The sequence below is a fragment of the Lagenorhynchus albirostris genome, chromosome 3, assembly GCF_949774975.1.
Source record: "Lagenorhynchus albirostris chromosome 3, mLagAlb1.1, whole genome shotgun sequence".
Taxonomy (NCBI): domain Eukaryota; kingdom Metazoa; phylum Chordata; class Mammalia; order Artiodactyla; family Delphinidae; genus Lagenorhynchus; species Lagenorhynchus albirostris.
In genome coordinates, this window is record NC_083097.1 from 33,547,544 (window position 1) to 33,562,319 (window position 14,776).

Below are 14,776 nucleotides of genomic sequence, written 5' to 3' on the forward strand. Positions count from 1 at the left end.
TATTAATGCCAGTAGAGTGGTGCTGCTGGCAGGACGTATCCGGAGCCTGGAGATTTCGGTAGCCGCAGTTGGTAAGTGGCTACAATCCACAAAGTAGGATCGAGTTGCTGCCCTGGTCTCATCAGCATATTGTCTCTTGGGTGCGGGTCTGACACCTTTTTGCAAGTGGTAATTTCCGCTCACCGCGTCTTTGTCTCTCTCCTACCAACAGCAGACCAGCCTCGCGCTCCAAGGCAGTGTACCGCCGGCCACCACCATGGCCACCCCTGGAAGCAATGCATCCGCCCTGGCCTCCGACCGACTGAACAGCCCAGTGACCATCCCGGCGGTTATGTTCATATTCGGGGTGGTGGGCAACCTGGTGGCCATCGTGGTGCTGTGCAAGTCGCGCAAAGAGCAAAAGGAGACGACTTTCTACACATTGGTATGCGGGCTGGCGGTCACCGACCTGCTGGGCACGTTGCTGGTGAGCCCGGTGACCATCGCCACGTACATGAAGGGCCAGTGGCCCGGGGGCCCCGCGCTGTGCGAGTACAGCACCTTCATCCTGCTCTTCTTCGGCCTGTCGGGGCTCAGCATCATCTGTGCCATGAGTATCGAGCGCTACCTGGCCATCAACCACGCCTACTTCTACAGCCACTACGTGGACAAGCGGCTGGCGGGCCTCACGCTCTTCGCGGTCTACGCGTCCAACGTGCTCTTCTGCGCGCTGCCCAACATGGGCCTGGGCAGCTCGCGGCTGCAGTACCCGGACACCTGGTGCTTCATCGACTGGACCACCAATGTGACGGCGCACGCCGCCTTCTCCTACATGTACGCGGGCTTCAGTTCCTTCCTCATTCTCGCCACCGTGCTCTGCAACGTGCTCGTGTGCGGCGCGCTGCTCCGCATGCACCGTCAGTTCATGCGCCGCACCTCGCTGGGCACCGAGCAGCACCACGCGACCGCCGCCGTGGTCCAGGCCGCCTGCCGGGGCTCCTCGGCCGCCGCCTCGCCCGCCCTGCCGCGCCTCAGCGACTTTCGCCGCCGCCGGAGCTTCCGCCGCATCGCGGGCGCCGAGATCCAGATGGTCATCTTACTCATCGCCACCTCCCTAGTGGTGCTGATCTGCTCCATCCCGCTTGTGGTGAGTGGCTGGGGCCAGGGCTCCACTCGGCCCTTTTCCTGCATCCACCTCCCTCCATCTCCCGCTCCCTCCTCTTCCTCTCATTCCTTGGCCACCAACGCGTCTCCTCCAGGTAGGGGCTGGATCTGCACGGTCTGCTTCTCAGAGCAGCCCCGACCTCTTTTTAGGCCCCGTCGCTAAAGAGATGCAGCAGGTGCCTTTCCCCTACATCGCCGTTTCCTTCCCCGAAACCCGGGTTCTCTCTCTCTCTCTCTCTCTCTCTCTCTCTCTCTCTCTCTCTCTCTCTCTCTCTCTGTCTCTCTCACTCTCTCTCACTCACTCTCAATCTCTCGCTCGCTCTCTCTCTCTCTCTCTCTCTCTCTCTCACTCTCTCGGGACAGCCCCTACCCCTTGATGCCTGACACTGGTCTTCAGCCTTCCGGGAACACCCGCCGCACTCTGTCAGATGCGGAGGGGAAACCGTTGTAGTGTGACTTAGCCCCGTCCTCTGCACTGTCTAGGGCAGAATCCGAAACACCAGGTGGTGATCTCTTTGGTGTACACTCCTTACAATAGTGGGGTTTTTATTTATGTCGGGTTTTTTGGTAGCTTATGTAGAATTTTAGAGCTAGAAGGGACATTGGATGCATTTTGGTCTAGTCTAACTCCTTCACTTTACACAGGGAGTGACTTGCTTAAAATAATCCAGCAGAGCTAGTCTATCAAGCTGAACTCCCTGCTCTTTACCATGGTGAGAAGCACATCGCAGTGCACATGTGGCCCTACACAGGCATGGTCCAGACTCGGGTTCCGTCATTCTCTCTAGGGGCCAGGAAAGCAAGGTTTCTCAGGGGGCATATTAAGGGCAGGCTGATGTACATGGGGTATTGAATTCGAATCATCAGCTGTGAGAGGTACAGTGCCTTTCTAGAGAAATGGGGTTTTAGAGATGGCCATCTTATTTATTGCCAAGCCAAAGCCGTGCAGCTTGAAATGAACCTCAGACCCTTCTGACTCCAAACCCTGCCTCTCTTCTATTACGTCATGTCTCCCTCCGAGAACGCTTGTAATGTTGGCCTTCGCAGCAGTGCGTGTATTTGAGTTTTGGTACACTTTATTTTCAGGACACCACCTTCTTTTAAATTGCCTTTGGATTAACTTTCAAAGTGTTTTAAAATGTCATAAGCAGGAAGGTTGAAAGCCCTACCTAGTTCTCCTCTGTTTGCACTAGAAACCCATGGGCAGATGCACATACGACTGTATCTAGAGTTTCTCTTGAAAGCAACTAGTTCTGAGTTTTTCCATCTCTCAAAACACCTCATTCCTGGAAATTCTAAACTATCAACTCAAAAAAGTTTGGGTTTTTTTTTATGCTGACTGGGAGCAAAAGAAAATAAATGTAACAGCTTATTATTCCTTCTTTTCCCTTATTAATGCCGTTCGGGGGATCTTTAATATAAAAATATTATATCTCTCGTAAAATTGACTGTAAATGGAAGGAACTTCGAAGTGGCTGAGAGCCAGCATACAGTAGCTTCTTGCCAATTTGTATAAACAGAAGTAAATATAATTGGCCAGAAGGGCCTTTAAACCATTGCAGGACCCAGCATAATTTACAGAATTGATCGAGCCACATAAATATATTTTACTGTCTGTAATGGCAACTCAGAATAAAGTGAGATTTTGGAAGAAACAGCTCTGCTCCTGCTGGGGCTTCCTTCTGTGGCCTCTGCGTTATGTTTTACAGAACAGTAAATGCCAAAGTGAGTTGTTGTTGTTTGCAGAACATGCACTTGAAGGAACTGACAAATTAGAGCCAGAAGCTTAGCGACATGCACATACTTTTAAAATGTGTTTTGGTTGGAGATAAGCATGTGAAGCTGTTGATTACCGCACAGTCACAGATGAATTGTTTTCTTCAAGCCTCTTATGAGCTGAAATAGCAGATCTGACCCAATGGTGCAGGGCCATTTATCACAAAGCCTTTGACATTATTTGAGAAGTAAGAGGCAAGAAATTATAGGAGCTGTATTTGTGGTTTGCAAATTAACCACATTTTAACTAACAGGGACTATACTCTATATAAAGTCAGTATCAAGTAGTAGATATTAAGTCATTTTACCCTGAAAATTGACAATGGCTCAGCTGAGAAGTAATCACATGGACATACCTTTGTAAGGAATAAGGAATCGTACAAGTAATGGCAGCTTCAGTTTTTAGCCTTTAGTTTTGGCCACTAAAATCTAATTTCAGAATCAATTTAATTGTAAATTAATGATAAGAACGGTGTCATTGTACTACTCACCCAGCCACAGTTTAGCAATTACTGAAAGAATTAAAAGGGAAACATCCACAACTGTAACCTTCCTTGGGTTATTTTTACAATTTTCTTGTTTTTCATGTTTCTCTTATTCATATTGTAATTTAAGTTGAAAGTTTCTGAACTTTGACATTTAAAATAGTCAGATCTATCTTCAGTTCCAAGGAAACTAATGAAGCATCTCTTTTAACTTTATCAAATAAAGTTGGTCACTAATCCTATCTGAGGCAAATCAAACCCTTCGAAACATTTAAAATGCTTTGGAAATAATAGAGCAAATACAGTTTATGTGCAGTTTAGCAAAGCGTGACTCACAACATATAGGAAAACAAGCAGTCACTGCAAATGACCCACATTTTTTATCTTTTGGACACCAGGGAAGGAAAAACTACAGTGGCTCTTAGAGGGCAGTTGGTATTGAATTTAGGATCAAAAGTAAATTTTAATTTGTTATCCAAAATATATATGTTGCATAAATAGAACTTGGAATGGAAATTTGAGAAAGGTTGGAAAATTAGTTGTGGATATATAAGGAACTGTGCTGAAGTTGCAAAATTTTCTAAAGCGAGTCATAAACAATGAACAGAAAAGATGTAAATACAATGGACAGGGAACATTACATGACAAGGTTTTGTGGGAAGGCGGCGGTTGTCATTTTGTCTATTCTATTTATAACCAGGCTCTGGTTTTTAAAATACAAGAGAAGCTAAAGAAATGAAAGAATCTATGCTTAAGATAATAAAAGGGATTGAATTCTTTAGAAATATGTGAGACAGCCTCCTAAGGTCCTGGTGTTAAATGCTGCAGCTGGATCAACGTCTGGTGCCTAATTTTGCAGTTACTAATGTTACGATAATGATTATAATCCAATCTTTTGCCTCAGGGCTAAACAGTTACACTGTAGGATTTGAAAAGGCATTTTCCCCCCATGCACAGGCAAGCCATGGCAGTATTTATTGCTTACTCGTTTCTTTTATTTTCTTCTTACTTTGAAGTAGCAAGCATTCATCTCTGTTAAGGGCAGAATGGCCAATTTGATTCATCTTCTGCCTGGGACAGGTGAAACTTAGGTCTTCAGGAAAATAGCTTCCTGTGAGTGTTTGTTTCCTTACTATAAACTAGTTGTCTGCATAAAGACTTCATCCGCATCTGATCAGTAAAGGTTTATTAGAGCAGAGGAAAGCTGTGTAGATTTTTGTTTACTGTAGGCAGACTGCAATTGGAATCTTAAAACAACTGATGGGGTTTCAGATGCGTAAAAATCATATCTAGAGGTACACGAGGAATACCATAAATCCAGGCACGATTACCTGAAGGATCTGATTATTGTTTTCAAATATATTTGGCTAAATTAAAAAATAGCAATGCCCCAAAGCAGATTTTTAGCCATAACATAAAATTGCAGACCCAGCAGTAGTAAGTACCTTGAAGACTGCAAAGCAGCACGTAAAAGTAAGGTGTTTTCCCTGCATCTCATCTGAGTCTTAAAAAAAGCTCTAGGATTCCTCAACTGCAGATGAAGACTATATCATGCTACTTCCTGGGTGGCTGTGGGTGAGTCCTAGTCTAATGTTCCTTTCGCCATGCTGTGCTGACCTGTCAAGGCTTGGTTATGGAACATCTGCTAATAAGATATTTTTCCCCCAGAGCTGAAGTGATTCTTGCAGGTTCCTATTAGAATGTTGAAAGTTAGAGTTTAAAAAAACAAACACTGCAGAAATAAATTTTCAATGTACAGACCTGACCTATAGAGACGAGGCAATTCGCCTGCAGTTAAAATGGCCAGTTAGTGAGGCAGAGGGAAGGAGAACAGAGCTCTCACTCCACCACACAGCCAAGCACTCTCTCCACTCTCCTTTACTTAGAGATATTTTTTGTCACTAAATTGAAAAAAAAAAGGTAAGCATTTCTAGTAACAGCTGTGTCAATTTTGGACTCTTCACAGGGCAGTTAGATAACTGAGCACACACAGATCACTCCTTTTATGTGCTCAGAACAGAACAAGGAGCACACACACACAAATCCAGTTACAGGTTCTTGTCATTTGTTGGAAAACATTTCTGCCTCGACAGTCATCTACCAAATCAGTCTAATCAAAATTTCAACATTCTTTTTCAATTAGACATTCCCCACCAACAAGTTAATTCTTAAACAGAAAGTGTGTGTTTTTGATACCGTGTCATTAACTATATACCCCAAAGCTACCTCTAAGCTGTGGTTTAAAAATTATTGGTATATTCCACAGTGGCCAAGCCTCCACATACTTGTACTAAGCCCTTTCATAATTTGCTCATAAATTCTTTATGGAGCAGGGCCAGGAATTGAACAGAACGTGGGCATTTATCTTTACAACATGTAGCCTCCCTTATAGCTTTCCTGTCATCACATCTAATTTTGAATTTATCATCTTTTCTCCAAGTTATGTTCCAATGCTCCTGAATCCTAATGTCTAGTCATCTTTGAGAAGTTTAGAATATTGTCGTGTATGCCAATTTTAACAAGAGGCCATAGGCGCAAATCTGCAGCTACTGAAAAGTAGACTAACTTTTAAAATTGCAAGAGACTGTATGCGTTGTTTGTATTCAGTGAATTCTTTTAAGGTGTTCCCCCGCCCGCCTCCGACTCAGAGGTTCAGTTTTCTCAGCAGCACACTCTTCCAAAACTGAAAACTGCCTGAACATGTTTATTTGTGTAACAAGAGCCCATTGGACAAGAATTGCAGAAAAGTGCTTTCCCCTCCCTACATGACACTGAAGTCCTGCTGTGGATAGTCCCATCTTAATCTGGGGTTTCCCCCCTTTCAGCAGAGCAAATCAAGTAGCCTTTAAAGTGAGGCAGAGATGGCTGTGTTTTTTTCAAACCTTATGAAGTACGTGGGCATTTTGTTCTTTTTTGCCTTCTTTTTCTCTGCTTAAAGTCAGTCTCCATTGAGAACATGCTGCAAAGGAAAACTCTTTCATCTTGATTTTTTTCCAATGATTTGACCAACTTTTGAGAATGTTTTTACCCGAATTTGGAATGTTGCTTTTCAAACTCACGTTTATGCTACCCCGTGAGGTCTCCTTTCCTGAGAAGACATTAAATGACCAGGTTCAGTAGCTTGTATTAATTGTAAGCACCGGCCCCCCCACCACGGAACTCTGAAATAAGGCTCTTTCATTCCCTTAACAGTAGTCAGAATTAATTACTGCTGAATATGAAGTGAGCCACAAAGATGATTCTTTCCTTGCCTCTCGTCACCTTTGATTATGTAAGTCCATTATTAATTTTTTTTTACAGCACTCTGACTTTTCTGAAAGGTCATGGGAATTTAAAAATTGAATGGTAACTCCTAATATTACATTCCCTTAAATAGCTACAAATTTCATTCCTTCTATATCCATTTCAGCTGTTCAAAATTCTTCCTCCTTTCAGTAGTAAGGAAGCGGTGGGAGAAACAACTAGCAACAAAACATTTCTATGTTAAAAATTTGAAAAAAAAATTTGAGAAATGCAAAGTTTAGAATTAACCAAGATTCTGTTCTGAAAGAGGGTCTTGGAGGTGGCTGGGCAAAATACTTCTTTTTCTTTAAATTAATTTATTTGTTTTTGGCTGTGTTGGGTCTTCGTTTCTGTGCGAGGGCTTTCTCTAGTTGCAGCAAGCAGGGGCCACTCTTCATCGCGGTGCGCAGGCCTCTCACTATCGCGGCCTCTCTTGTTGCGGAGCACAGGCTCCAGACGCGCAGGCTCAGTAGTTGTGGCTCACGGGCCTAGTTGCTCCACGGCATGTGTGATCTTCCCAGACCAGGGCTCGAACCCGTGTGTTCCCTTGCATTGGCACGCAGATTCTCAACCACTGCGGGAAGGGAAGCCTGCAAAACGCTTCTTAAGCGGCCTGTGGGACCACAAACTCCCAAGTGGAGCAACACTGCCACCTAGAGGTTGGAAGTCTCAAATTCGCACAAATCCTGCCTTAGATTTTTCACTAGAGGCTACTATACACCAGGGAGGGCCTGATACTAACAGATTTAAATCTATCCTTTCTTTTACCCTTAGGAACCTACTGTGTGAGAGTAAAATATAGATGTCATGCTTTTTACCAATAATTCCCTTGTCAGGAAATAATTCTTAAACAGAAGGCCAGCCGGCCTTAAAGCAGAAAAAGCAACATGGAAGTCATCTGGAGACCTGAGCCCCAGACCAAAATCGCCCACCAACAGGGTGGGGGATCTAAATAAGATTCTCAAAACGTCCAGGTTTCTGTAACACTTCATCTGAGAAAAGGTCCGTAGACCTGAGGGAATCTCGATGCCCAGGCGCAGCTGAGAACCTCAATAAAGAGTATGGTGGGAGGAAACCAAGATGCTTTGTTTCACTGGTTTTTGAAAGGATAGAAAATCAGTCATCCTTTGTCTTGATAGTATTTAACCAAACATGGTTTCTAATATTTTAAGAGTAGTCATCATATACTGCTGTTCATTCTAGTTCAGTTTTTATTTAGCTGTCTTCCAGAGATCAAGGTAATAATTTCATCTTAGAGCCATGTGACCGCATTATTCTATGAGATTTGCAGGACTGCTATTGCTTATTCAAAACATTTAGCACCAGATGTGTTTTAAATTCAGAACTTCTTGGCTTTTAGAAGAGTAATTTAGTAATATACTAAATGTATAAATGTATAAAATGTAATATCCCCATCAGAACTGGAACAGGACCTCTGGAGCAAAACATAGGAATATTCACATTAAGTAGAATAAATAAAATTATAAATCACTTCATGGTCTAGTCAGTTCAGGTTTTACAACCAAAAACAAAACAAAACAAATGAATAACAAAACAATAACAACTTCTTGATAAAGGATTATAAGCCTGTGGTTGATTGAGGTCTAAACTCCAGTGTAGGAAGAAACAGAAATGCAGTTACACCTCACTGATCTATAGCATCATCTAGAAATAAGTTTCATATAAGTTGAGTTTTGCAGATTAATGAAATTTATTTACACATTTTAGACATTTTTATCCAATTTGTTATAAATCTCTAAAATATCCCTATTCTTTCTTAGTGACTCATACACCATGAACATTAATTATTATACTGTATGGCAAAGTGGCAATGTCATCAACTCTTATTAAAGTTAGAGATATTTGTCCCTAATTAAATGGCTCCAGCTATGTTTTTATGAGTTCTTTCTTCTTTTTATGGTTTTTAATGCATCCTCCTTGGCTGTGAGACTCACTTCTTACTTCTCCCTAACCTTAAATAATTACTGAAGGCAATAATAATTATCAAATAATTACTAAAGACAGATGGCAGTTATCTTAAAACCACTATTTTTATATGAATTACAATGAGATTTTTATATAAAGGATCCTGGTGGAATTAAAAGTAAGACCCAGACATCATCATCATCATCATCCTTTAAGAGAAAAATTCTGGGGTTTTTTTGAATTTATATATATATACACACACACATATATTTATTTATTGAGATATAATTGATATATATTTGTTTCAGGTGCACAGAATAAGGATTCAATATTTTTATATCTTACAAAATAATCACCACAATAAGTCTAATTAACATCTATCCCCACACATAATTACAAGATGTTTTTCCTATGATGAGAACTTCTAAGATCTGCTCTTCAGGAGTAAATGTGAAAGTGTACATTTAACAAGTACTTTTTTGAAGCAGACTCACAGATATAGAGAACAAACTAGTGGTTACTAGTGGGGAGAGGGAAGGGAGGGGCAACAAAGGGGTAGGGGATTAAGAGGTACAAGCTATTAGGTATTAAATAAGGTACAAGAATATATTGTACAACACAGGGAATACAGCCAATATTGTATAACTATAAATGGAGTATAACCTTTAAAAATTGTGAATCACTGTATTGTACACCTGTAATTTACATAACATTGTACATCAGCTATACTTCAATTTTTTAAAAAGGGTAAAAACAAGTGCTTTTACCTCTAAGGAATAAAATGATAGTCTTCCTTCAGTTTATACAAATTCATACTCTTTTCATTGAGTCATCTGAAGTTCCCAGAAGTTGGCATATCATTTCATTCTTCCATGACTTGGCATTTTAAATAGAGTAATTCTATATGCAATGTCTGGGCTTCCCTGGTGGTGCAGTGGCTGAGAATCCGCCTGCCAATGCAGGGGACATGGGTTCGAGCCCTGGTCCAGGAAGATCCCACATGCCACAGAGCAACTAAGCCCATGCGCCACAACTACTGAGCCTGTGCTCTAGAGCCTGCGAGCCACAACTACTGAGCCCATGTGCCACAACTACTGAAGCGGGCGTGCCTAGAGCCCGTGCTCCGCAACAAGAGAAGCCACCACAACAAGAAGCCTGCGCACCGCAGCTGAAGAGTAGCTCCTGCTTGCTGCAACTAGAGAAAGCCCGTGCGCGGCAACGGAGACCCAACGCAGCCAAAAATAAATAAAATAAAATGCTATGTCCTTCCTTCTAAATTCAGCAAACTCCCACTCATCCATCAAAACTCAGTCCAAGCTCCTCTCCCACAGGAAGCATCTTCTGATGCCCTCCCCTCCAGGTCTGGGTTAGCTGTGCCCCCTGTAAATGCCTCTCATCATTTATCCCCAGCAATAGTTGATCTACCTTCCTGCTTTGCACGCTGGAGGTTACTCTCTGCCTTCAAGTGTTGTTGGGTCTTTAATGCAACTTTTTGTGCCCAGAACCCATCACAACGCCTAACACACGATAAAGGCTTACTATTAAATGATTAAATGCATGAAAGAATATGAGTAAATAAGTGATTACGGTAAGAGCAAAAACGTTTAACTGTCAAAAATAAGACTCCACAACAGCAAAAAGGTTGTTAGGGTCTCCTTGTGTTTACTTCATTCATGCCATCCCGGCCTGTGCTGGGCTGGCAGCATGCCCCTTCCCTTGAATAGCTCAAACTGCACTAGAATGAGTTGTCATCCCTGTTGGGCTGTCCAGAGTGCTCTTGGCTGTTTACTGGCTCAAATGCTCCAGAGACACAAAGGAGGGATGGATTCCCTGAGTGGCAGTTGTTGAGCAAAACTATAGTTCCCAGGCAGCAGGGAGCCAGTGAAGGCTTAGCAGCCAAGTAGCATAATCAGATCTGCATTTTAAAAATAACCTCCTGGTGGTAGTTTGGAGGATGGATTGGAAAGAACAGAAATCGGAGGTGGGAAAGCTAGTTTGGTGGTTGATACAGTTACCCAGGTGAGGAATGCAGTTAGAGGGAAAAAAGGGGAAAGGTTTTCTTTTTTTCTTCCTTTCATTTATTGTATTTATTTATTGACATACAGTTAGCTTATAGAAAAGATTTTTGAAGGAAGAGTTGATAACACTAGATGATTATTATAACCGGGGAACAGATTCATATAGAGAAAATAAAAACTATTCTCTGGTCATTCTAGATGATACTAGATTCAGATATTGGTTTAAAAGTTTCCAGGCTATTCTTTCTAGATCCTAAAATAAATTTCTGGGCTTTTCTGTGATTAGATGATTAGCTGACTTCCAAAATAAGTTTCATTTAAATATATACAAAGCCAACTGGCATAAAGGAAATGAGTGCCTATTGGGGAAAAAAAGATACTTCATTAGAATTACAAAAACTTGAAAGCACTCACAGAAATGAAGTTAATAAAATTCTTCTCCAGGGAACTTCATGCATATGTTGCCTGTACACACATTACATTCTTTTATACCCTCTTTGATCTTGGGAAGATATTCATAAGGTAGTTACAAATATATTAAAGTTACACTGACTTGAAACATAAATGTTAATCGGTGGTTCTTCTGAAGCTAATTGTGTATGCTGCTCTTTTCCTGGCACTTATTAACAGAAAAGAGGGCAGCTACCTAATGTTACTAAGTTAGACGTTGCATAAAAATGTTTCTCCCAGTTGCTTAATGATAACCACTAAAATGTGGGCATCTCATTTACACAGGTGCGGGTGTTCGTCAACCAGTTATATCAGCCAAATTTGGAGCGAGTGATCAGCAAAAACCCAGATTTGCAGGCCATCCGAATTGCTGCTGTGAACCCCATCCTGGATCCCTGGATATACATCCTCCTGCGGAAGACAGTGCTCAGTAAAGCGATAGAGAAGATCAAATGCCTCTTCTGCCGCATCGGGGGTTCGCGCAGAGAGCGTTCGGGGCAGCACTGCTCAGACAGTAGAAGGACATCCTCTGCCATGTCCAGCCACTCTCGCTCCTTTTTCTCCCGGGAGCTGAAGGAGGTCAGCAGCACGTCTCAGACCCTCCTTTACATGCCAGACCTCAGTGAAAATAGCCTTGGAGGCAGGAATTTGCTTCCGGGTGTGCCTGGCATGGGCCTGACCCAAACAGACAGCACATCACTTAGGACTCTGCGAATATCAGAAACCTCAGACTCCTCACAGGGGCAGGACTCGGAGAGTGTCTTACTGGTGGACGAGGTTGGTGGGAGTGGCAGGGCTGGACCTGCCCCAAAGGGGAGCTCCCTGCAAGTCACATTTCCCAATGAAACACTGAACTTATCAGAAAAATGTATATAGTAGTGAAGGAAAGAAATACAGCACTATTTCTGGAAGCTTCTAAGATCCTGTGCAATAGACACATAAATGAACTGTTTAGCCGTGCTCAGAAGGGCCCTCTTCATTCTACAATGCACATTAGAGAATATCCTGGCTTTTGGGCACTTTTCAAACCATCAAGTTGATTCCTATGGGTCCCGAGGTCTGAAGCACATTGGTTGCCATCTCGCTATGATACAGGATTTCGGTTACAACTTGATGGCTGGGAGGATGTACCCTCAGTTTTTCTACTTGATAGGAGGATGGCATAAGTTTGCTATTTTCATAACATCAAGAGCTTTATATCTGGCACACAGCAGAAGGCCAGGTACAGAAGGGCTCTATTCCAATAAACTAGGAGGACTATCTTATGGATGATTTACGTGTCTCACTAAAGCATGAAATGTGAATTTTATTGTTGTAAATATGATTTAAAGTATTTAAAGTATCGTCTTCTCTGTGAGAAGGTTTATTGTTAATACAAGGTATAATAAAATTATGGTAACCCCTCTCCCCTAGTATAACCAGCTGAAGTTGCAGATGTTAGATATTTTTCATAACCAAGTTCAGGCTATGGTGTTGAAAATTCACAGTGAGAGTCGTATCTATAAAAAAGATAAATTTTTAAAAGAAAGAGTTTAGCACTATTAAAGGAATAAAGCAAAATACTATTGAAGACACGAAAATTACAGGCCAAAATATTAAAGTTCTTTCTAAGCTATGTGTAATACATAGTAAAAAACGTTTAGTGATGCTGCATGCATTTATCCAGAAAACTGTGATTTCAGGAGAAACTAATATGCTGATAAATATTTTGTACTTCTGTCTTCTCTAGCTGGTACTTTTTAAAATGTAACATAAATTTTAAAAAGTGTTTAATAAGTAACCCATAATTGAAGTGTATAATATAAAAATAAAAAGTCTAAGCAGCTTGTTTCCCCCCCAGAATTGTGCATAGTTTTACTTTCCTAAGGAATGATCTAGAATATTCTTTAAAATTTAAGAGAAAGGCAGATTGCACCATGAAGGGCTTTACTTGGAGGCGTGGAAGGATTGGTTAAATTAGCCTTTCACAGATGTCACAACAGAAGGGGTACAGAAATTGGGCATGTAAGGGTCATCTTTTAAAAGTTTTGTGTTAACGCCCAGTAATGCTGTACACATATTTGAAGGACTTTCTCAAAGAAATATTAAGCATGTTTTGTTGCTTAAAGTGTTTTTGTGAATTGCTTGGTTGTAATTAAATTGAGCCTGATAGTGATGTGGTTTTAAGCAGTTGTACCAACTGAAATTATTTTGGAGATTATAATAAATAAATACACTCAGTCTGAGTTCCATATCATCAGTTTTGGAAAACTTGTGTGATTTTTGTGTGTTTGTTTCAGGTCATCTTTCATCTTTTTTAATTGAAATATTTAAAATTTTTTATTTTAAAATAATGTCGAAGGTAAAGTTACAAGAATAGCACAGAGCCTTGGATCCACTTAGTGAAGACGGGCATTTAGAAACCAAGATCTGGGTGCGAAGTGTACTCAAAATTACCAGTCTGTATGGATAGTACGGGAGACAGTATTATGCTTAACTTGCTACATGTGAAGTATCCAAATATTTAATATTAAAAAATTAGCATAAACTTGTTACCCTTCCTACTTGTTAATTCTCTAGATCAGTGCTTTTCAAGCTTTAGCATGCATCACAGTCATCTGCAAGTCTTGTGAAAACACGAAGTTTCTGATTCAGTAGGTCTGGGGTATATCCTAGGTGATGCTGATGCTGCCAGTATTAGAACACACTGAGTAGCAATCCCCAGGAGTGAGGTTATGATTTTTTTTTTTGCGATTTTTTTTTTAGAGAGATTTTTGGATGATATCAGAAAAGCTAGACTGTCATCTTCACAGTCCTGATGGCTTAGTGATTTCCGGCTGAGGGAAAAGGAGATCTGGCTCTTTCTACTTTACCGTGCTAACCAATGAATAGGAAACAATGTTTTCAGAGAATATTTTACCTGTGAGAGAAGCTTTTGTTTTTCTTCCATGTATATGGACAATGAGACAACATCTAAATTTACGTATAAATGAATATATATATTCATCACCCATGTTCATGGAGGAAAAACAAAGCCTCATTCAGAAGTCAGCATTACTAATAGTCAAGGCATAATCTCACTCATCCTTTACTTCAGGTTCACCACCCGGAATGCTGATTCTGGCTTATTCTTTTTTTTAATTGGAATAAAACACATATAATAAAATTTGCCTTGTAAAGTATTGTAGCATATTCATAGAGTGCAACCATTACTCCTAATTCCAGAACATATTCATCATCCCAAAAAGAAACCACAGACCCATTTGCAGTCACTCCCAATTCACCTTTCCCCCTAGACCCTGGCAACCACTGTATCTCTATGGATTTGCCCATTCTGGACATAAACGTAATCATACAATATGTGGCCTTTACTGTCTGCATAATATTTTCAAAGTTCATCCATGTTGCAGCATGAATCAGTACTTCATTCCTGATTTATGGCTGAATAATATTTCATTGTGTGAATATACCACGTTTTGTTTATCCATGCATCAGTTGATGAGCATTTGGGTTGATCCCATTATTTGGCTGTTATTAATACCGCTGATAGCCACAGTTGTGTACAAGTATTTGTGGGAACATATTGTTTTCAATTCTCTATATACCTGGGAGTGAAACTGCTGGGTCATTTATTAAGTATATATTTAACTTTTTGAGGAACTGCCAAATGTTTTCCCAAGTGACTGCACCATTTTACATTCCCACCAGCAATGTACA

At 41.1% G+C, this 14,776-nt stretch overlaps 1 protein-coding gene across 1 annotated transcript; it reads left to right on the top strand.

Annotated features, from left to right (window-relative positions):
* The first annotated feature begins 204 nt into the window (after positions 1–204).
* On the top strand, positions 205–13,319 carry PTGER4 (prostaglandin E receptor 4). The gene is made up of 2 exons (XM_060146990.1): positions 205–1,126; positions 11,366–13,319. Exons 1-2 carry the CDS (start codon positions 257–259, stop codon positions 11,954–11,956), a joined length of 1,461 nt encoding a protein of 486 aa, XP_060002973.1. The 5' UTR covers positions 205–256; the 3' UTR covers positions 11,957–13,319.
* The last annotated feature ends 1,457 nt before the right edge of the window (positions 13,320–14,776 follow it).